Source organism: Acomys minous (genome assembly GCF_964271855.1).
Source record: "Acomys minous genome assembly, chromosome: 15".
Taxonomy (NCBI): domain Eukaryota; kingdom Metazoa; phylum Chordata; class Mammalia; order Rodentia; family Muridae; genus Acomys; species Acomys minous.
Genome location: NC_140497.1, coordinates 13,219,352 through 13,243,290, shown reverse-complemented (window position 1 = coordinate 13,243,290; position 23,939 = coordinate 13,219,352). Strand labels below are relative to the sequence as shown.

Genomic DNA, 23,939 nt, shown 5'->3' with positions numbered 1-23,939 from the left:
CCTCTGGTCACGAGGCTTGGCAGCAGGCACCCTACCAGTTGAACCACCTCACCCACCTACCACACACCTTTTTTAAAAAGTGAGTTTGATCCAGATCGATGGAGGTGACATGGAAACAAAGCAGATTACCTTTAGAAGGAAAAAGGAAGGGGAAAAAGGAAGGGGAGAAGGGAGGGAAAGAGGGAATAGAAATACGGCTGGTGTGTTTGGCTTCTATTTAAGAAATATTTGGAGCTGGAGAGATGACTCAGCAGTTACGAGCACTGGCTGTTCTCCCAAAGAACCGAGGTTTAATTCCCAGCATACACATGGCACCTCACAACTGTCAGTAACCTCATTTCCAGGTGACTCAAAGCCCTCTTTCTGGCCTTTGAGGGCACTAAACATGCATTTGATGCAACATATACACATATATAGGCAAAGCACCCATACACATAAAAATACTTTTTAAAAAGGAAAATCTTTGCTCTAAACACAGCATTCCTCCTGTGTTTTCTTCTATTTTGTAGTTTTCTTTATTATACCAGGGATATGCTTCATCTTAAAGTTGTTGGGTTTTGTTTTGTATAAAGTTGAGGTAAAGAACAAGTTAGCATTTTGCATGTTGAAATTCAGTTGCCATGACTGTTTATTGAAAAGTTATTTTTGGAAACTGTAAACATCAATTGGCCAGATAGGCTGGGTCATTTTTTTCTGAAATCTATTACATTCTGTCTTTATTTCACACTGTCTCGTTTGTCATGGTTTTATAAGTCCCGAAAACAGATCCAGTTCCTCCTCCAACCCGCTTACTATTTCACAGTGGTCTTGCCTACTCTACATCCTTTGCATTTCTTGTTAATCTTTAGAATAACACTATGAGGTCTTCTGATCCAAGACCACAATCTGTTCACTTAGCTTTTCTAATTCCTGTTATGCTGGGGATGGTCTTGTGCACTGTGTCCTCAGATGCTGATTTATGTGTCCTCTGGTGGCAGCCAGGACACTGGCACGGTCATTTGTATGAGGAATGTCCTGCCTCAAGGTTATGTTAAAAAAAAAAATCGTTCTCCATCACCTCTGACTGGTCAATAAAAAGCTGGTTCAGCCTATAGCTGGGCAAAAGAGGACAGAAGGCAAGACTTCCAACCCCAGTCAGGAGTTCTCAGGTAGGGACAGTGAGAAGCAGAAGGAAAAGTGGAGAGAGGAGGTTGGCATGAGGAGCTCAGTGGTCTTATATTGGTGCTATGTATAAATGACGGGAATGAAAGATTATGGCAGCACACCTAAATATACAAACCTTAAAAAAGTGTAAAACAAACACTGGCTAATCTTCACAGGAGATTTACATACTGCCTTGGAAGAACAGAGAGTTATAGCCTCATTATTACTATTATGATGATGATGATGATGTCTCCTATCCTTGCTTGTATTTCACAAATGCATATATAAAGGCATGGAAAGGGCTGGGCATACACTTGTCTCGTAGTCTTAGCACTCAGGAGGCCAGGAAGATTGCGAGTTCTAGACCAGCCTGTGGTACATAGGGAGACTTTCAGTAAAGTATCAGCACAAAGGTAGATCTCAAGGTTTTGTTTACAAGCTGTGGAAACGCCGACACGTACCGTCTGAGCTCATCACCTCGCTTGCGAGTTGTAATCGCAACCCACTTTAGTTCAGCAGCTAGCTCAACCGAGCATTTGTGAGTACATCCTCCTCAGGGAGGCTCTGGGCTGTAGCCTCAGCGAGTGCACCAGCGGTTTAACAGGTACGGCCATTTCCTGTCTTTTGCCTTCCTCGGGGCCGTGTCTGAAGACATGTCCTGACTTGTCCACCCTAGACCTGGAACTTTCTGAGGATTCAACGAGCCCGCTCTGCCCTGGTCATCCATCCAGCTGGAAGAGCGTCTTTTGATTTTGAAATCTCGCCGGCTGCCAACGGTACAGACTGCGGGACGGCCAGAACCGTGGTCCATGCCCCGCCCCTGGCCCAGGCTCCGCCCCTCCACGCTCATTGGTCCATTCAATCCACGCCGACGCCGAGGCGGGCGCATTAAGAGATGGCAGAGTCCAGGAAACGCTGCCCGGGCCGTGCTATGAGGAACACCTTGCCGGTGCCCCGGGACCTGCAGCTGCCCCCGACCAAGAGAGACCAGCCAGCTTTCAGAGGTGAGCGGCGGCTCCTCGGCCGCTAACCCGCCCCACGCCCTCCTGAGAGCTTAGGCCGCGGGGAGCGCCTTCCGCGGAGGCTGTCAGGGGCAGCGGTTTAGCGTCGCGGTCGGGGTCTGAGGGCTGGGGGGCGGGGCTGCAAGGACCCTGGACCGCGCCTGCGCCTGCGCGCTGGCTCTCCTAGTTCTGTGAGGGTCGGGGCTGTTGCAGGAAGTCCAGGACGTTTTGGAAAAACTGAAATTGATCAGTCTGTAGCAATAATACGGAAAACATCCTCGCCCAGCTTAATTCTGCGAGTTGCTCAAAATCTGGCCACTAGTATGTCGTCTCCACAGTTGTCCCTTGTAGACTGGCTTTCTGGAACCGTGTATTGAAACGGTGTTCCCTACGATTTTCACACGATTAGGACGTTTGATGTTTGTTTGCTTGCTGCTGAGGATGGAACTCAGGGCTCTGTATGTACTAGGCAAGTGTCTGTCATCGAGTTGTAGCCTCAGCCCCGAGGATGCGTTCTTATTGCAGAGTAGTTGTGAGCACCATTCTGGCTTAAGTTTGTGAGGACTGGGAGGAGGGACGCTAAATTGAGAAAATGGTTCCATAAGGTCAGGCAGGCTGTAGGCAAGCCTGTAGGGCATCTTCGTAATTAGTGGTCGGTGATGGGGAGGGTGGGGCCTTCCCGTGGGGCCTTCCCGCTCCTGGCCTGGCCCACCCCTGGTCTGGCCCACCCCTGGCCTGTTAGTGCTATAAGAAAGCAGGCGGAGCAAGTCAGGAAGCAACACCAGATTCCTACCCTAGCTGCTTTTGGTGAGCTGTTCTATGGGAATGTGAGTAAAATGAACCCTTTCTTCCCTAACTTGCTTATATCTTTTCCCAGGAAGGAGTCACTCCACAGCCTTAGTGGTTAATTAAGGTAAAATTCCTTAGTAGCGCTTGTCCTGCTCTGGCTAATGCCTAAGGAAAACCCAGCCTTGAATGGAAGATTCCAGTAGCTTTGTGTGGTGCTCCTTCCCCTCCTCCCTCTTTTTCTTTTTTCATTCTTCCTTTTTCTTTTATTTTCTGTCCTCCCCCCCCCCTTTTCTTTCTTTGAGACAGGGTTTCTCTAGTTCTGGATGCTCTGTAGACCAGGCTGGCCTTGAATTCAGAGATGAGAGATCTACCTGCCTCTGCCTCCTGAGCACTGGAATTAAAGGCATGCGCCACCACCAACCAGCTAGGTTTGTCCATTTTATATTGCTGTCATCCTTAAATCTCTTTTAGGTCCCAGCCCCAGGTTACACTTTGAACAATTTACAGGGAAAAACAGAATGACATGGGGTGGCAACTGGCACCTGTGGGCTGTGGGGAGGGGTGGGGGTGGGGACGGAGCAATTTAAACAGAGACAGGAGACTATTAAGTCTGGCCACTTGGGCAGATGGGCGATCAACACAGCTCACCCCTGGCCTGTTGTCAGAGTTATTGCCAGTGTTTTTCTTTTTCGAATAGTTACCATTTATCATTTCCCCTGTTGGAGTTACTAAAAATCTTTTATAAAGCCCCAGTCACAGGGGACCGACTCAGTGTTCTCTTGTTTTCACCAGCTGATACAGTAGCTCTGAGCTCGGGACCATCTGTATCCAAGATGGTCCTATCAGGGCCTCTACCCGAGCAGCAGTAGACCAGCTCCATCAGTTCAGAATGCGTGGTCCAAATGATAGGGCTAATACGCTCAGAAGGAAGGGCCCTGCCGGACATTAACCAAGCCTTTAAATCCCAGTAGCCATTCTAAGAGCACCAGGGGCCCCTAGGCAGGCCCTTCTGTTGGCTACGCTTTCCTTTATCCGTCTCCCCTGTTTCTAACTACTCCTGACCTGTCACTGTAGTAACAGCACTCTGTATTCAAATAGAGGCACAGAACCTTCCTTTCTCTGCAGTTAGTAGATTCAGGCCTTTTACAGAGCTGCAAGGTTCTGTTCATTTTCAGAAAAATACTTCATCCACATGTACCAACTATTGTTTGGATGCACAGCCACCATAACTCAGTAAAAGAACTCAGAAAATTGTTTGCAAACTTACTGTTACCGGATATAACAGAGCTAGTAAAACTCTTTGTGTGAGAGTCTGGTCCTGGGGAGCCATGGTGGCTAGCCCTGTAGGAAGCATTATGGCCAGTATTACCATGAGTGCAAAAGTCACCATGATCCCCCATCTCCAGATGCCTCCTGCTGGATCCCTCAAACTTCTGCCATGGGTAGCAGTAGGACAGGGCTGAAGAGCTGTTTTCTGTCAGCTCTGGAGGGAGACTCTGAGTTGACTTTGACAATCCAGGTCTCTTCCTCTTCAGGCGTTGTTGCTTTCTTTATGCAGGCAGAATGGCACCTGTAACTTAGTGTTTAAATGAGGGCCTGTAGCTCAGTGCAGCCTGTTGTGCTGCCTCTGACAGAGGTGGGGGCACTCCTTACACAATCAGGTATTGGCCTCTCAGCCTGGCACTGGCTTTGCCAAGAGGAGGAAAATGGAAAGCCAAGATAAAGGGCATGGCCAATTGAACTAGCAAGCAGATCCCATATCAGTTGGGTGGCTGACGTATGTAAAAGATCCCCCATTCTCAGCGTCCTTTGTCAGGAGATCGTGAGTGAAGAGTAATTGCTATATTGCTGTTTGCCTCTGTTGCTTGAGGCACTTAGGATGTGGGTGCAGATTCTAATATCCTCCATTGGGTGAGAGAATCCATCTGCCTATCATGTGAGACATGAGGACTAACTCATCTTCCATAGTCTGGTGTGCACAGTTGGGGATGGGAGCAGCCCACTGGCAAGTCTTTTTTTTTTTTTAAGATTTATTTATTTATTATGTATACAGTGTTGTGTTTGCATGTACAACTACACACCAATAGAGGGCGCCAGATCTCATTCTAGATGGTTGTGAGCCACCATGTGGTTGCTGGGAATTGAACTTAGGACCTCTGGAAGAGCAGCCAGTGCTCTTAACCACTCTCCAGCTCCCCAGACTGGCAAGTCTTATTTCTGCATGCAGCCTTATTCTGTAATGAGATGAGCATATAATTTACTGTGATGGTGTCTGTGTCCCCATCCAAGCCCGCCATGTAAGTGCCATTTTACTTGAGCATTTAATTCTCATTCTGTCTCTCTCTCCCTCTCTCTGTCTTGGACTCTTTTTGTAGACCAGGCTGGCCTTGAACTCACAAAAATCTGCCTGCCTCTGCCTCCCCAGTGCTGAGATTAAAGGCATGTTCCACCACACCTGGCCATTCAGTTCTCCATAACTAGTTGTTTTTTTGTTTGTTTTTTAATGTACCTGATTTTGAATAGTATTTTATATCAAACTTGTTTTGCCTTACCTGCTCAAGCTTAATTTTGAAAATGTATACAGAAGACTATATAATAGGGCATATAAATTGGTCTCTCCTTCCAGTCTTAAGTCTAAATGAATTACATTTGTACTTAATATGACTACAAACACAATTCTGGGCACATGAAGGACATTTAACCACTTTTTAATTTTATTTTATTTTGAGGCAGGGTCTCTTTATATAGCCCTGGATGCCCTGAAATTCACTTTGTAGACTAGGCTGGCCTTGAATTCACAGAGCTCCATCTGCCTCTGCCTTCCCAGTGCTGAGATTAAAGGTTGTTTTAACAGTTTATAATTAGCATCTCTCACAAAATTAGGATTGTGTAAACTAAGGTAATGTATCCCTGTTAAGATTCTAAGCCTTAGCCTGGCGTAGTGGTACACACCTTTAATCCCAGTACTCAGGAGGCAGAGACAAGCAAATCTCTGTGAGTTCAGGCCAGCCTGGTCTACAAAGCAAGTCTAGGACAGCCAGAGCTGTTACACAGAGAAACCTTGTCTCCAAAAACCTAAAAAAAGAAAACAAGATTTCTGAGTCCTAAAAATGATAATTTTTTATTGTGTTTTTTGTTTGTTTGCTTGCTTGTTTGTTTGAGACAGGGTTTCTCTGTGTAATATCCCTGGCTGTCCTGGAACTCTCAGCCTGCTTCTTCCTCAGAGGGCTGGGATGAAAGGTATGCACCACCATGCCTGGCTTTGATTGAAGTTTTTAAAGCACCAAGTTAAGACAGTTTATATGATAAATACAATCCAGGAAGAGACTGGGAACCTCATTATTGTGCATAGTGTAGGTTTACAAAACCTAGGTCAATTTAACAGATCTTCTATATTAAGTAGCTTATTTAATCTGTGTAATTATAGCAGAGAGCAGGAGGCTTGGTTGTCATAAGGAGACATTGTCAGTTCTCACCACGGTTTCTCCAGATATTTAAAACTTAACAAGGTTAGCAAAGACACAGTGATGAGACATTCATCTTTACGTCAGCTTTTGTTAACATGAATAGACCATTGTTATCTATAGGAACATTAACTAAGTTTATCCATTAAGTATATTATCTTTAAGTCTTATCCTTTATAAGTCCTGTTTGACATAACCAACCTGTGACATGGCCTCAAGCTTTCATGGCATTAACATTTTAGAGATATAACTTCAGATTTATATCTTTTGTTAATTTTTATTGTCTCACTGATCCTGAGAAAGTTCAGGTCTCAGCAAGAATCTTAGAGACAGCAATAACTTTAAATGAGAGAACGGTCTCTGTAAATAAGAACAAACAAGGATGGTAGAGTACTCACAGAGCTAAAGTCCTGGAAACATTCAGTTATCTTAAACTTAAGTATAAATCACCTTGACTAGACAATTTTAAAAATGTTGGGGCTGGAGAGATGGCTCAGTGGTTAAGAGCACCACCTGCTCTTCCAAACATCCTGAGTTCAATTCCCAGCAACCACATGGCTCACAACCATCTATAATGTAACCTGGTGCCCTCTTCTGGCCTGCAGGTAAACAAGCAGACAACACTGTATACATAATAATAAAATAAATCATTTTTTAAAATGTTAAGTATCAAGCTGGACGTAGTGGTGTACACCTTTAATCCCAGCACATGGAGGCGGAGCAGGCACCTGAGTTGAGGCCAGCCTGGTCTACTGAGAGAGTTCAGGACAGCCATAGCTACACAGAGAAACCCTGCCTCAAAATGAAACAAGCAAAAAATTAAATAACATGAGACATGACCATAACAAATTTATCATTTGCTGTGTGTGTGTGTGTGTGTGTGTGTGTGTGTGTGTGTGTGTGTCTCCTCTATTATCTCTGGGGCTTTACCACTGTATGTGACAGCTTTCCCGTGGCTGCATAAGTGTGCCCCTCCCTTAGCTTTTCCCAGTCCTTCTACTCCATCTCCAGAAACCTTGGGCTTCATGCAGTTAGGGCCTCACTGCATACAGTTAGCTTAGGGGAGTGCCTGGCCACTCAGGTGAGGGGACGCTGACCTGGACTGTCTCCTTGAAAGGATATTAACATTTAACAAGTCCAGCAGTTCTGCAGATGGCATTTGTTTAGCTAGAACATATATGCAATATCACCTTAGTAAAGGAGGCTTGAGTCCAAATTAAACACATAGGTAATGCAATTGTTGGGTTTGGAGTGGAGGCCAAGAAAACTCACTTCATATGCAGAAGCTTAAAATGAAAGCTTCATTTTTCTGAGCTCAGGGCGGCATGCAGTTCGGGATCTGAACTGTGTTCCTGAGCGGAAGTTATATTGTATATTTAAAGGTAAAAACCACAGTTAGCCCATACAGGGGGCAGATGGTGGAACAGGGTGCTCAGCTCTGATTCAAGTTAATTTGCTAACAAGAATTTCTAGCTAACCTTGAAAGTGTGCCTGGCAGTAGGGGGCAGCTGGGGGCAGTAGGGGCAGCTGGGGGGCAGCTGGGCTTATGGTTGGGGAATTTCCAGGAACAACAAGGCCACAGAGTTTCTTTTTACATAGGCTGAGATGATGGGGCTGGTGGGTCTGAAATAAAAATATCTGTAGTTATGCTACCCAAAAGGAGCAGAACTCAACACAATAAATTAATAGTACCTATGAACATGCTGTTAAACCATTAGGCCCCGTATGTTTCCCAGTGAGCCTCATAGAAAGCATAGGCAGCCTTTATGACTCACAGCACACAGGGCTTTAGATTCATGTTGATCTCATCTAACAGAACTTGGCTGAGGGAGCTCTGTGTTGCAGGAGTTACTACTATTGCGATTTCACACAGTGGGTCTTTTATCTTCCCCATGTATGTTTTTACTTAGCTATTTGTATTATAGGCAGCTTTGTACCATGAGCTAATTAATACTAGTAGTCTCTATTGGCTCAACAACCTCTTAGCTGTTCTGGGGCACACAATGTCTTTTTACAGGGCTGTTCTGTTCTTATCACAGAGTCAGGGGCCAGACTGAAAGGGCAGGCCGAATCTCACCTCCAGAGCCAGCTTGTGACTGTTTCCCAGCATTACCTGTACCAAAAGGGCATTTGTTTCTCTGCAAGACAGAACCTAGTGGTCTCCATACCCATAAGGAGTTTGTGGGTGTCTGTAGATGGGGCAGGCAACGTGAAAGCCTTAATAAGCATTCTCCCATTATGAAGATATCAAGTTACAGAACTTGATTACACAGAATATAATGACTCTATGAGGCCGGGAGATCTTGGCTCCTTGATGGATCAAATCTCTAGTTTATTGTTCCCTTTTGGCTCTTTTAAGTTTATGGATACATATAACCATAAAAAGCAAACATCTAAGGGAACTGAGGAAATGTTGACATGAGGTTTTCCCCTTAGTTTATGTCTTTATAGGTGAAAAGTGGGAACAAAACCAAGAGTGTATAGGGTTGGTGAGGCAGATGCTAAGGCAGACCATGGGTATAAGGCCAAGGAGTTCCAAGAATGAAGAGCGCCCCCCCCCCCCCCACAGGAAGCAGGCTTGCAGAGTTAGTCCAAAGGGCAGGCATTTGGGCTAGCATAGCTTGTCTTCAGTCTCCCTCTGGAGATCACAGCTAATGGGCTCTCCAGCCCCCAAAACTGGCTGTGTATCCCGAGGCCACTCTGAGATGGTGTCCCTGGCTGGCAAGGATGCCTGGGGAATTGGCCAGTGTCTCTGAACGGGAAGGAGCCTTTAGTGGAGGACAGCAAATGGTCACTAATGCCTGCCGGGTTTTGGGTGTTTTTTTGTTTTTTTGGTTTTTTGTTTTTTTTTTGTTTTTCGAGACAGGGTTTCTCTGTGTAGGCTTGGCTGTCCTGGACTCCCTTTGTAGACCAGGCTGGCCTCGAACTCACAGCAATCTGCCTGCCTCTGCCTCCCGAGTGCTGGGATTAAAGGCATGCGCCACCACGCCCGGCCGGATCCCCAAGTTTTCTTTGGACCTTTTGTGTCAAAAGGGAGCTGGGGGGGGGGGGAGGCGGAGAGGAAAAAAAAGATCTGTGAGGGAGCAGCTCCTATCTGGAGCGCAGGTGGTGAAAGTGAGTTTGCAGTCTAGTTTATCTGGCACAGCCAGCTGAATAGGCAGCTAGTTTTCTCAAACAAAGTTCTTCTTCCCCAGCCTGGGGAAAGAGGTTCTCTGCAGAGGAGTTCTCCTGGCTGACAAGATGGCAGCACCTTCACTCACACGTTCATCCCAAGGTTCCTGACAGTTTCACTAGCAGGCTTCTTTAGGGCTTGTTCAGAGCCCTCTTCTGCCCCAGAGGCTGGGGCCTGCTGTGACCTGGGGGCATCTTGGCATCTGACTTTATCCTGCAGGTTGCCTGTTGAGTTTTTCCTTGTCTCTGAAAGAGCCTGGACCCATGCTGAGCAGTCTGGAGTGCCCTCAGAAGTAGTGTGGGGAAGCCTTGGGAGCACTCTTTCTCCCTAGCCATGTGAGCCTTTTCCAGCAGCACAGGGCTGCCGTAGAAGGACATCTCATGGGGACCTCCATATTTGTTACAGAGATAACTGGTCTTTCCAGGGAGCAGTCACCCCACACACTTAGAGATTGGTGAAGGAAGTGCTTTAATAGCATTGTCCAGCTCTGGCTAATGTCCAAAGAAGAGCTGGCCTTAAGAGAAGATTTCACTAGCTTATAACCATACACCCTAGGCTTGTCCATTTTACACATATGCTGCCATTATTAGATCTGCTTCAGGTCGTAGCTCCAGGTTACTCTTTGAACAATTTAAACAGAGACCAGAGAGTCCAGAGTCTGGCCACTAGGGCACGTGGGCGATTGACACAGTAACGATGTTGCTTGAGTTATTTCTTAAGCACACAAGATTTTCTTGTTTTTGTTTTTTCAAATAGTTGTTACTCAGCATCATCTTGCCCACCGATCAGAATTATGTTTTTTGGTTTGGTTTTTGATTTGTTTTTGTTTTTGTTTTTCTTTTCTTTTTCTAGACAAGAGTTCTCTGTGTAGCCTTGGCTGTCCTAGACTCACTTTGTAGACCAGGCTGGCCTCGAACTCACATCGATCCACCTGCCTAAAGGCGTGTGCCACCACACCCAGCTAGAATTATGCTTTTACTACTAAGAGCACCAGAGACTTCTATGGCAGACCAGGGCTGAGTGATGGTTGTGACATTTCTCTGCCCACCTTGAGCAGCCTTTAGAGGAATGCCCTTTGTTGTGTGACAGCTAAAGGCTGGTCAGTCCTGGAGAATCAACATTTATATCCTAGCGTCTTAAATCTTTCCTCTAACCTTCCTGGGTAGCCTCGACTCACCTGCGGGGTGCTTAGCGGGGCAGCGCTAGCTTGACCAAATTCTACTTTGTATGATTTCATGTCTCCTAAGCAAATCAATTAGCAAACATCTTTATAACATCCACTCTATTTTGAATTTCTTCTACATCAGTATAGAAAATACTATCTCAAAATGATCTTACCAAGAAAAATAACCTTTTACTGAGCCATATTTGACATTTTAGCTGAAGTTGACTTTGTTACTCCTTCCTCTTTAGAACAAAGAAAACAAAAACTCAAAGAATATCTGCTAATACGGAAAACAGGGTTTCCGTCCAAACAAGGGAATCAGACACCCAGGTGAGGTCAAACTTCATTCTGGAGAACTACGGTAGAGTTGTCCACTGAGAGCCTAACGTGTGCTCACGTGTAATTTTTACTTCCTGCTAACCACATTTAACTTCAAAATGAAATGAATTTTAACACTTAACACAGTTATGATTCCAGATATTATTAGTATTTCAACACGTGATATTTAAAAGTATTGAGAGAGCTGGAAATGTATTTCAGTAGTCGGATGCTTGCTCCCCCTCAGCATCACAAAAGAAAATGTATGTGTTTTTAAAGTTTTACTTTCTCTTTTGGTATCTGTTAACACGTTGTCCCATCTCAGTTTGTCCAGGGGCGACTTTATGTGGATGATGTGCTAGATTATCATTTCCTATATACATTTAAACCCTTAAAGGGAAGCAATTGCATTTGTTTTTTTTCCTGTTTATTATTGCTCACCCACTTGTTCAGGTGTGTGTGCTCTCTGAATCAAGCTGAGTCAGTCAGGCTTTGTAGCAAGCACCAGCATCTGCTGAGCCATCTCACTGGGCCAAGAAAAAACAGCTTTAAAGAGAAGTTTATGTACATGTATGGAAATACTGACTTAGGCGCTGTGCTGTGCTGTTAATGTCAGTGTTTGGTTTTGAAGATCTGCAATCTTAACACCCTGGTCTCAACCTTGAATTCCTTCTGTCCCCAAGTACAGACCATGGGTTGGGACCACTGCAGCTCTGATGGATCATGTCCTGTGTCTTTTAGGCTACCGTGCCCAGTTGTTTGGTAAAACAGTAGCCTAGATGTTGCAGTGAAAGAACCTTCAGGCCAGGTATGGTGGTGCCCGCCTTTAACCTCAGCACTCAGAGGCAGCGGCTGGGCAGGCTCTTGTCAGTTGGAGGCCAGCCTGGTCTACATAGCGAGTTGCAGGACAGGAAGGACTAAATACAGAGACTGTGCCTCAAAAACAAAACAAAACTAAAAGAGAGAGTCTTTTAGGTATGACTAATATTTGAACCAGTGACTTTGAGGACAGCAGGTGGCCGACTGTGTGGGTGGACTTTGTCCAGTAGGAAGCAGAGTTTGTGGATGTCACTCTTACCCTCCACTTGGTAGGAATTATAATTTCATTAGCTATAAAAGACCCAGTTCTGTCAGTTCTACCATGTAACACTTTCACCCCCGTACACATTGTAGCATACTCTCTGCATCTGGATTGGTGAATCTGTTTTAGAATACTGGAGTGCCTAATTGACAATATTTTACTTTCTATCTTGATTTTAACACACAATTGGTATAATTTGCTAAGGCTTGTCAGATATTATACTAATCTATAGCTATAATAATTTTTTGCTAAGACTTTAAAAACCATCTTGTTTACACTGTTAACTATAATCTGCCTAGAATAAACAAATCTTAATTCATTTCTTGCCTTAATTTAAAATTTAAAAATGTGGTACCTTGAATGTAGCTCAGTTTGCTTAGCCTTATACATGGAACTGATACTAGTTGTTAATATTCTCCTGCCTCTACCCTAAAGGTAAATTTCCTTTGTACAGAAATAATTGATTTTTTTAAAACTAATAGAGATCAGAAAATGATGACATTGGAGGATCAGGCCCAAGAAGAGAAAAGAGCTCTGAAACTCAAAACAGAAATGGTAAGATGCGTGTTTGTAACACTCAGACCTTTCCTATACTCTCTATGAGGAAATGAGCTCTGAGATACTGATTTCTTTAACTCTTCCAGGCTGATAAAGAAAATATTGGAAGCACAATTGAAAAAAACTGCATTCCGTTAAAAGCCGAAGTAAGCGGTTCAGAAATACATAACCTGAAGGATAACATTCAAGCTGTGCCGTTATTATCATCTCTTGGCCAGACTATGACATTAGACCAGGCATGTCACCTTAAAGACAACAAAAAGATGCAAGTGACTGCAGAAAAGCCAAAACACGATGCCAACATGCCTAAAACCCGAGTGCTTGGCTATTATCATGGCCAGATTGTTCAGTCTAAGATTAATTCATTTAGAAAGCTTCCGAATGTCAAAGGGGAGAGTTCTGTAACAACCAAGAAACTTCCCACTGCTGTGTCCAAGACCACAAAGGCTCAGGTTGAGCCTGGAAGCGTTGTTGGAGTAAGAGCCTCAAATATGACTGCTACCACCAAGTTTACAAACACTAAGTCTGCGAGCGCTGCTTCCAAGAACACGCATGTGCGACCACCTATTAGAAGTCTCCACACTAACAACCAGGGCACTGTGAAACAGGGCCTCAGCAGGCCCCCTGCCAATGTCACAATCAGAAAAGGGGCACTCGAAAAAGAATTACTTGGATCAAAATCAGGTGTATCTGTCGTTGAAACCAGTTCTTCTCAGGACACAAAAAGAAAACAGGCACCACCAAGAAGCATAACATCTAAAGGCGTAACCAGGACTAATGCGACTAATGCCAGACTGTTAGAGCAGCGCAGATACACAATAGCAGGGGCAACTGTTCATAGGTCAGTTCCGCCCAGAGAAACCACAGGAGAACGAAAGTGAGTAGACGAAATTCACCTTCTTTTCTTAATTTTCAATAGAATACCATTTGTGAACTTGGATTGTAATTTCCTTGAATGTATTAGAATTTCTTTAATCTACTATTTTCTGCCACACAGGTAGATTTTATATATGGAACAGTAAGACCAAAAAATTATGTTTTTAAGTGTGGTTTGCTGGTTGCATTTGATCTTAGCCTAATGCTTAATAACAGTTGAGAGATACTTAAAACTTACCATTTAAAATGCATTCTTGGGTTCTTTGGGGGACAGGGTATTTTTATTTTTCTTATATGTGTAGAGGGCTCCCCTGGAAGGGGAGTCAAAGGTGGTTGTGAGCTTCCTGCTGTTGGTGTAAGGAACCAAGCCTGGGTCCTCTGCACGAGCAGTAAGCACGCCTAACCTCTGCTCTGTCTCCCAGCTCCGTCTGTGGATTCTTTGAACATGTATTCTTGTCATGTTCAGGTGTTCACCTCTGCCAGCAAATGCTTGCACGAGCTTAGAGCTATGCAGAGGGTAAGTTGTTTTGATTTGCATGCATGTATGTCTTCATACCATGTGTGTTCCTGGCGCCCAGAGAGGCCAGAGGAGGGCGTCAGACTCCCTGGAACTACAGATGCTTGTAAACCACCATGTGCGTGCTGGGAATCAAACCAGGCTCCTCTGTAGAAGAATGGCTGCTGCTGCTGAGCAAGCTCTCCAGCCCCATTTTGAAATATATTTAACTACTCTGTTTAGCAGGATGCCATCATCAAAATCAAAGTAATGTTTATGTACTGCTTCTAATTGTAGAGCTCAAGTGACTGAGTGGAAGCCTGACAGAGGAAAAGGGCTAAGAAGGCCTCCTAAGTTAACTGCTACCCAGGCCGAGCCAAAGGCACAAAGTGAAAGCCCGGTTGGGTCCTTTTGGACTACGATGGCAGAAGAAGATGAACAGAGATTATTTACTGAAAAAGTAAACAAAACAATTTCTGAATGCCTGAACCTGATTAATACGGTAGGGTCTTTTATTTTTATTTATTTTTTAATGTGAATGGCTGGTTTTCCTGTATTTGTTTCCATGTATGTGCCTGGTGCCTGAAGAGGCTAGAAAATGGTGCCAGATGCTCTGGAACTGGAGTTATATATGGTGTGAGCCACCATGTGGGCGCTGGGAACTGAACCCAGGTCCTCTGGAAGAGCAGCCAGTGCTCGCAAATGCTGAGCCATCTCTCTAGCCCTCTAAGGTAGAGTCTTTATCTTTCTACATTTTGTAATTTAGAAATGTTTTCTTTTAAGATTTTAAAAATTATTTTATTTATGTACTAAATGAATTTATGTGTGCCACATGCATATAGACATCAGCAGAGACTAGAAGGTGTTGGACCCACTAAATCTGGAGTTCACAGTTTGCTGTGAGTGGCCAGCATGGGTGCTAGGACCCATCAGCTTGGGTCCTGTGGAGGAACACCACGTTCCCTGGACTGCGCGCTCCGTTGGCTTTCTATGCTGCACACTGTTCTTGATTACAGTGAGATTATTAATTGCTCATAGTTTGTAGCTCACATTTTATTTCTTGGTATTTTAGGGATGCCCAAAAGAAGAAATTTTAGGCACATTGAACGACTTGATTCATAATATTCCAGATGCCAAAAAACTTGTTAAATATTGGATATGTCTTGTACGTATTGAACCAATCACAAGTCCTATTGAAAATATTATCTCAATCTATGAGAAGGCCATTCTGGCAGGGGCTCAGGTAAGAGCAAAATTTGCTGGGTTTCAGTTTTACACTATAAACAATTCCAGGTTATTTTGGAGCAGATCATAGTGTAACTTGATAAGACTGTGATTTTTGTATGTGGCACTAATGGGCATTTAAAGGTCACAAAAGGACTGGAGAGGATAGTTCAGTAGCAGAGCAGAGGCACAGGCTTCAGTGTGTAGCAGCAGGAACAGTGAGGGCCACAAGGATCATATTAGGCATGTTTCTTAACATGTATGTACCAGGGGTTGTAAGACTTTAGAATATAGATACTAACTGAAATATAAATGTAATGAAACTGAGAATATTTTAGCACAAAATATCCTCCTGGGCATTTTTTATAATGGACCAGAAGGGACATTACATAAAGTAAATTATGGCATTGGTGCAGTGATATGAAAATGAGAGCCAAGGCTATAGATTGAAATTGTAGTATAAAGCCAAGCGTGGTAGCGTACGCCTTTAATCCCAGCACTTGGGAGGCAGAGGCAGGTGGATCGCTGTGAGTTCTAGGCCCTCCTGGTCTACAAAGAGAGTCCAGGAGAGCCAGAGCTGTTACATAGAGAAATCCTGTCTCAAAAAACAAAAAAATGGGAAGAAATTATAGTGTAAAAACAAAGAGATGACTCTGAAGCAGACATTGGGAAACAAGAATCAAAATTGGCCAGGAAATGGAAAATAGAATTGATTATTCTAGAACTGAATTCTGTAGCTAGGGCTATGAACAAGGGCTTCCATTTTATAAATATTCTTGTATTAGCAAGCATGGTGGCTCTAAGGAACATAGTAAGTGCTTTTAGTATCTATCAGATCATACAATCTGAATAAGTAAAATTTGTTGGGTGACCAACCTTAAGGTACTCAGCGAGGAATTTACTAGTGTGAGACAAAGAGCTTGTTAGGCAGTGTGATCAGCTGTTGAATAGATGGTAGCTTTCCATCTAGTCATTAATATTGTTTATATCAAGGAAGCATTGTTAGCTATCAAAGAACTAATTATTAGGGGACTTTTTTTTCTTAAAATTCAGTCCTTTTAAGTTCATTTTTCTTATTCTAGTAAGTTGAAAAAAGAGTAACCATTTTCAATTTTAACAGCAAATGTTTGTTTCAAAATAGGAAAAATATCACTGTTTCTGCTTTTTTGTTTATATAACCTAATTTTTGATTATGTAAACTTCTTTTTTTTGTTAAAACATTTTTTAAATCTAAGCCTATTGAAGAGATGCGGCAAACAATCATAGATATTCTGACAACAAAGAGTCAAGAAAAAGTCAATCCGGGTAAGTTTCCCTCCCTCGGGTGACTTGTGCTTGTCCTAACATCTCCTGCTGCAGCTCCCTGTTGTCTGGTCCAGCTGTTCTTCAGGCCAGGTCTTCCCCACGTGCGTCTGTTGACCTGCTTCACAGATGCCCTGATGTCTGTAGTGGGTAGAATTCTTAAGTCACACATGGAAGCTCACATCTGTAATCCTAGCAGTTTGGGGATGCTAAGGTAGGGGGTTGTTGAGGCCAACCTTGAACAACAACTTTTCCTTTTCTTTTTCTTTCTTTTTTTTTTTTTTTTTCTCAAGACGGGGTTTCTCTGTGTAGCCTTGGCTGTCCTAGACTCGCTTTGTAGACCAGGCTGGCCTCGAATTTACAGAGATCTGTCGGCCCTGCCTCTCAGAGTGTGGGGATTACAGGCATGTACCACCACACCAGCTCTTTTTTTTTTTTTTAAATGAGAGTATTTGCTGAGATTCTCTCTCTCTCTTCCCTCTCCCCCAGGGTTTATCTGTGTAGCCTTGACTGTGCTGGAACTCACTCTGTAGACCAGGCTGGCTTTGAACTCACAGAAATCCACCTACCTCTGTCTCCCGAGTGCTGGGATTAAAGGTGTGTACACCATGCCCATCGAGATAATCTCTAAAGACCTTTTAACCTGTTAAATTCCGAGATCTGTCCTGTACTCTAGCAACTTTGTGTATTGATAAAGTTTCAAAGTTGTAAAAGACATCAATACACATATTCAAAAAGAAAGAAAATTCATTCAGAACATTATTGCTAGGCATAGTAGTAAATTCCTGTAATCCCAGCACCGTAGGAGGCTGAGGCTGGAGGATTACACATTTGAAGATTGATTGTATAGTAGGATACTCAAACGGCTTTAGTTGAGGATTCAGAGATCTAAGTCAAGAGCAAAACATGAAATTGTAGCAGTGATTGTACTGAACTCTTAAGTATGTTGTGTTTCTGATTTCTGATTATATGCAAGATTCAAAAAGTACTTACTGTTCCTTGGGGTTTACATGTTAATGATATGGTAATTATGTATCAGTTTGACCAGGAGCCCTATTTCTATTGGAGTGACAAATTCAGCTTCAATGGGAGCTGTTAATATGTCCAGGGGAACATGTGGACCATGTATATAACCTGATAGTATAAATCAAATTTAATGATGGTGTTTGCAAAGGGAGTAAGAGAGGGGAAGCTCACAAAAGACTAATACCAGAAGCAAAAGCAGGTGCATCTCTGATTTCATGCCCAGCCAGATCCATATAGTGAGACCCTGCTTCCAAATAAATAAATAAACAAATAATTTTTCTGAAGCCTTGCTTCTAGTTCTAACTGGCTCTAAAGGTGTCATGTACATTGAATTCAGTTTCTCATTTTTCCCCTTAATAGAATATTGGTGTTTTCAAGCAGATAGTCTTTAGATAGAAAGAAAACATACCTTAAAGCTTTGATGTCCTGAAATTTATAATACTCAAACTTAAAATTGGTTTTATTGATCAAAGTGAATTGTAAACGACAAGAATCACATATGGGAAATATAAGACAAGCACTGAGAAAATACTAATAATAACAGATACTGTAAGTCTCTCAGGTACCCAAGCTCATATATCTAAAACTGAACAGATCATGTTTCCTTTAGCCTAAGCCTTTGGTTCCTTTCAATAAGTGTTGTTGTTCATGGCAGAATCTTGCAGGTGATTTTTTTAAAAATAGATTTATTTTCTGTGTATGAGTCTTTTGTCTGCATGTATATACGTGCACCAAGTGCATGCCTGCTGCTGTGGAGGTCAGAAACAGCATAGCATCCCCTGGAGCTGGAGCTACAGAACCACGTGGGTACTGGGCCTCGAACCCGGGTCCTCAAGAGCAAGGGTCCTAGCTGCTGAGCCATCTTTCCAGCTCTTTGGGGTGACAATCTTTCTACTTCTCTCTTCTAGCCAGTCTATTTCAGTCTAACTTTCTAAGTATCCCTTAAGTAATTTAATCTCCATTCTTTCCATCCTTACTTCACACAGTGTGGTCTGGCTCACCCTTGCTCTTTGCTGGCACACAGCACTAGTGTTCTAACTTAAGTTGCCTGCTCCTTGAAAATCATCCTCAGCAGTGCAGGCAAGATGCCCTGTCACTCACTTGTCGGCTTCTTGCTCTGTCTCTTCTCTGCATTATTGAGTTTTTCTCTTCTCCTAGAAGGGGTTTTATTATCCCTTCCTTCAGTATTCTGTGTGCCATTCTGCTTCTTTCTTTCTACTTAGCCTTTAGATCTCAGTTCCTCAGGCAGCTTTCCCAGACATGAGCTGGTACCCACCTAACACATTCTACCGAGCCTCCATGAGATGTGCCTGGTTTTGTACCTTTTCCTTCCCTATGCAGTATTTGCTGGACTCGAATACTTGTTTAAAGTACAGAGACTGATAATGTACAAAGCTGATCTTCCTGACTTGTATCTGTAGTACTAATGCAATGTCTCATATATATTGGACACTTAAGCATTTCAAGAGTTAATAGTTATGTAGCCCTTCTTTCTCTACTTCAATTTCCACCCCCTAAAAACTGTAGCAACAGAGCATGCTACTGATAAATCTTTTAATCAAACCTTTCTATAATTTTCCTGATAATTAAGGCCAGAGGTCTTTTTACATTAATAGATGTGGCTGGAGAGATGGCTCGGTGGTTAAGAGCACTGGCTGTTCTTCCAAAGGACCCGGGTTCAATTCCCAGCAACCACATGGCAGCTCACAACTGTCTGTAACTCCAGCTAAAATTTAAAAAAAAATTACATTAATGGATGCACACATGCATGCACGTGCATGTACGTATACACAAACACACAGAGAGAGAGAGAGAGAGAGAGAGAGAGGAAGAAGAAGAAGAAGAAGAAGGAGGAGGAGGAGGAGGAGGAGGAGGAGGAAGAGAGAGAGAGAGAGAGAGAGAGAGAGAGAGAGAGGAGAGAGAGAGAGAGAACCAAAAGTAAATCTTAAAAAAAAATAAAAAAAAACAGAACTCAGGTCTAACTGGGTATGGTAGCTCATAGCTGTAATCCAAGCACTTAGTAGGCAGAGGCTAGCCTGATCTAAATAGCAAGTTTTGGGCCAGCCCGGGCTAAATCATGAGGCTCTAATTTCAAATCTGGTCTGCTTTATTTTGGACTTTGTCTTTTTACACTGCTTCCTCATCCATTATCTTTTTCTCCAAAAAAGAAATGAAAAAACAAAAACCCTCTTTTGGCCTTGATGACTCCTCAGCAGGAAGCTTTAGACAGGACAGCAGACACACAGACACTCCAGCAGACACACACACACTCCAGCAGACACACAGACACTCCAGCAGAGACGCCTTTACATACTCAGTAAGGCCAACCTCAGACTCTCATATTTAGCCTTTCCTTCCTGTCTAGATCTCCATTAAGCTGGTTATTATGTTTCAGCTACTTTGATTTCTTAGCTTCATGGGTGGTCCCTGCCATTCTGGGCAGTCGTTTATCTCAACCAAATCTGAAGTCTTCAGTGATTGCCCCCACCCCAATTTCTTGCATATAAAATTTCCTCACAGTGCGGCTTCCATCTTCCATCTGGGTTCATCACCACCTCTCTTTAACACTCCTACACCAGCTGGTCAGGGTAGATGAACTTCCTTTTTTTTTTTTTTAATGTTAATTTTTGGTTTTTCAAGACAGGGTTTCTTTTGTAGCCTTGGCTGTCCAGGACTTGCTTTATAGACCAGGCTGGCCTCGAACTCAGAGAGATCTGCCTGCCTCAGACTCCTGAGTGCTGGGATTAAAGGCATAGGTCACCACTCTCAGCCCAGATGAACTTTCTTTTATGCTTCATTAAAAGATTGTCTTCTTTGATCTTTTCAAATACTCATTTTCAAGACCCATTCTAAATGTGACTTTTGAAGTCTTCCCTAACTGTTTCCCTGTACCAGAAGCACAATTCCCTGTTTTAGTTAGGATTTCTATTCCTGTGTAAAACACCATGACCAAAAAGTAGCTTGGGAGGAAAGGGTTTATTTCGGCTTACAGTTCCACATCACTAAGGGCAGTCAGGGCAAGAACTCGTGCGGGGAAGCAGCTGTTGCAGAGGCCATGGAGGAATGTTGCTTATTGGCTTGCCCTCCCTGGTTTGCTCAGCCTGCTTTCATGTGTCATCCAGGGCCACCTGCCCAGGGCTGGCACCGAGCCCTATGCGGTGGGCCCAACCACATTATCATTAAGAAAATTTCTCCCGCCTTTAATCCCAGCACTCGAGAGGCAGAGGCTGATGGATTGCTGTGAATTTGAGGACAGCTTGGTCTAGGACAGCCTGTCCAGGATAGCCAAGGCTAACACAGAGAGATCCTGTCTCGTAAAACCAAAAAAAAAAAAGAAAAAGAAAAAAAGAAAGAAAAAGAATTTTCCCCACAGGCTTGCCCACAGACCAGTCTGGTGGGGACATTTTCTGTTTAGGTTCTCTCTTCCCAATGACTCTAGCCTTTGTCAAGCTGACACAAAACTAACAAGTGCATTCCTTTTTATAGGTTCCAACAACTCTTTGTTCTTTATTCACTTACATTGTTTTATTTTATAGTTAATTGTTTTTTAACTGAGTCTTTCATAGCACGTAGTCTTAAGAACTGGGATGTTTCCATTCTTAAATTTCTATCTCTGCACAAGGGATATTAAATATTTGTTAAAGTGTTGGCAGCAGTGTGTACATATGAAAAGTAGCATTAGTACCAAGAAGAGACTTGATACTCTATGAGCATATACAGGGGGAGGAGGTCCCCCTCAGTCACAGTCATAGGGGAGGGGAGTAGGGGAAAAATGGGAGAGAGGGAGGAATGGAAAGATGCAAGGGATGGGATAACAATTTAGATGTAATATGAATAAATTAATAAAATATATTTTAAAAAAAAGAAAAAAGAAAAGTAGCGATTAGGAGATGCAGTTTGGTTCTGTCATTTTGAAATTTTGACCGTAAGTTTAAATATTCATTAATTTTTCTATAGGAGAAAATATCGAAGAGGCTCATGCAACCAAGGAACATATCCAGGAAGTAAAAACAGAAGCTACAAGTGTTGATCTAGGGTCAGGAAAGCCAGAAGAGAATGAAGTTTATGAAAATGAAGATGACAAAACAAAAGACCCAACCAGTGACCTTACAACCCCTGATTCAAAGGCAGAAGCAGGCTGCCTGATTAGATATAATGTGTCTTCTACACCACGCTTGGAAAGGTGAGTGTTGAAGACGTACTGTGCTCATGCTCCAGGGATGACCCTCTTAAAAAGTTATGCTAAGTAAGCATCAGACCCAGAGCCCTCAGCATGATGGCTCATGGGTAATCGGAACACACTGGGGGGAGACTGAGGCAGGCAGATTGCTGTGGATTGAAGTCTAGCCTAGATTACCATTTCAAACAAGATGAGAAAAGGTCTTTGGGGCATTTCACCTTTTCATTACTACATTGGCTTTGGTTTTTCCACTTGTCAAAGGCTAGACTTGGTCCAGATTGCCTGTGCTGGAAAACCCTCACCTTTTCCTAGGCAAATTTTTCCTCCTTGGAAGATCTTTAATACAAACTCTTATGCAAAACAAACAAATTGGAGTGATGAGGCTGCTGAGACCTGGGAAACAGCATTGGCCTGCACCCCACGCAGGCACCCCCTCAGCTTCCTTGTCCTGGCCAGGGAAGAAGCTCAAGCACCAGCTGCTTCACACGAAGGCTCTGCCAGGGACGCCATTCCCAGGTTAGGAGAAGCCGTGGAACCTGCAGGGCAGTGACAGGAGCCCAAACCACCCAAGTTCTGCTCACAAAAGAGAAGGGTCTGGACCTCGGTGTTTTCACCTGTCATGAGCTCTGAAACCAGATAGGAAAATGTTTCAGTCATTTTCCCTCCCAGGCAGTTTTTTAATGTAAATTTTTTGAGATTTATTTTTATGTATGTGTATCTTTGCATTATGTGGATGCAGTACCCACAGAAGCTGGAAGAGCGTGTGGAATTCTCCTGGAACTGGAGTAAGCAGGCAGTTTGAGCTGCTTTGTGGGGGCTGGAATCAAACCTGGGTTCCCTCTCCCCCCCTCAGGCATTTTCAAAATTAAAATTAAGACTTTTAAAACACATTTTTAGTTTACATTTATTACTGTATAGTTAATAGTTGTAGGGCTTGGAATGGAGAAATCAGGCTTTTCCACAGCTACTCAAGTGTCTACATAATATAAATTGTATCAACAAATAGAAAGAAGTGTTAGGTTGCTCACTTCCAGGAACTTGTAGTGCCTGTCCTGTTCTATAAGAAGGTCTGTCACATGGTTGCCACATAGAAACAGCAAAAGTGTAAGATAAAACATGAATGTGCTTTTGAATTGTGGGGATCATTTTGTGTTTTTTTTTAGTGTAAAAAAGAAGATGCAACAGTGTGAAAAGCCCACATTTAAAGAGCTGAAGTTTCTGACACCAGTGAGACGCTCACGACGTATTCAAGACAAGACGTCACAACTACCAGATATGCTAAAAGACCACGAGCCTTCTGTGTCTTCACTGGAGCAGCTGTCGGAGTTGGGGGTGGATGCTTTTGTTTGCCGCCCCAATGCAGCCCTGTGCCCCCTGCTCTCTGAGACTGACACAGCAGGGGAGAAGTAGCTCTGAGAGCAGGATGGTTAGAGTATTCCTGTTGTGTGGTACAGCTTTACAACAGGTCTGAAGTTGTCCACATGCCCAAGTATAGCACAGGCAAACTTCTTTAGCTTGTTTATTGTGTTTTTAAAATGTAATGTTACCTTCTTCATTTTACTAATTTCTTACAGTAAAGAACCATAATCAGAAAATGTAGTCTATATAAATTTATATGTTTACATTAACTTTGTTCCTAATATGTTTATAATAAATGTGGATGATGTTCCAATCACAGCTTGTTCATTGATTGAATTATTTAATGATGGAACTGACTTTAGGACCCTCAGCTGCCATGAGTCATTTATTTCAACAAACATGTTATGGCGCCTCAGGCTGTGCTCCCAGTAGAGCACTTGCCCTGGATCCAGTCCTTTGCATGGCAGGAACAGATACTTTGTGAAATGTCATTTAACCACAATAACCAAGTTTAAAGTTAGCTTTTGAAATACATTGCTAAATTTGAATTTCCATTACTTTTTTATTGTGATAAAATACCTGACAGGAACAAACAGGAGTTTATTTTAGTTACAGAGTACAGTCCATCGTGCTGAGGAAAACATGGTGGAGGAATGGATAGAGGGTCTGCTCACACGGTTGGGTGAACCCAGGCCACAAGCTCTGCAGGCTCACTAGTGACGTGCTTCTGCCAGCCTTCAAACAGCGCCTCAAGCTGGACACCAGGCACTCTAAGCATAAGCTTC

At 43.2% G+C, this 23,939-nt stretch overlaps 1 protein-coding gene across 2 annotated transcripts; it reads left to right on the top strand.

Moving 5' to 3' along the window:
- The first annotated feature begins 678 nt into the window (after positions 1 to 678).
- On the top strand, positions 679 to 23,470 carry CKAP2 (cytoskeleton associated protein 2). Of its 2 annotated transcripts, none has more exons than XM_084758886.1 (9): positions 679 to 2,147; positions 10,983 to 11,064; positions 12,616 to 12,688; positions 12,778 to 13,568; positions 14,361 to 14,565; positions 15,136 to 15,306; positions 16,523 to 16,592; positions 21,573 to 21,798; positions 22,959 to 23,470. In XM_084758886.1, the coding sequence occupies exons 1-9, from the start codon at positions 2,039 to 2,041 to the stop codon at positions 23,203 to 23,205; spliced, it is 1,974 nt and encodes a 657-aa protein (XP_084615012.1). In that variant the 5' UTR covers positions 679 to 2,038; the 3' UTR covers positions 23,206 to 23,470. The 2 variants fall into 2 exon arrangements, with proteins under 2 accessions (XP_084615012.1, XP_084615013.1); XM_084758887.1 differs by lacking the exon at positions 679 to 2,147 and adding an exon at positions 2,917 to 2,971.
- Positions 23,471 to 23,939: the final 469 nt, after the last annotated feature.

Excerpts from the sequence above, each read along its gene's own strand:
- CKAP2 (XM_084758886.1), top strand. The coding sequence starts at position 2,039 with ATGGCAGAGTCCAGGAAACGCTGCCCGGGCCGTGCTATGAGGAACACC. Across the intron at positions 15,307-16,522 it reads CCATTCTGGCAGGGGCTCAG|CCTATTGAAGAGATGCGGCA; the intron begins GTAAGAGCAAAA and ends TTTAAATCTAAG. Across the intron at positions 16,593-21,572 it reads TCAAGAAAAAGTCAATCCGG|GAGAAAATATCGAAGAGGCT; the intron begins GTAAGTTTCCCT and ends ATTTTTCTATAG.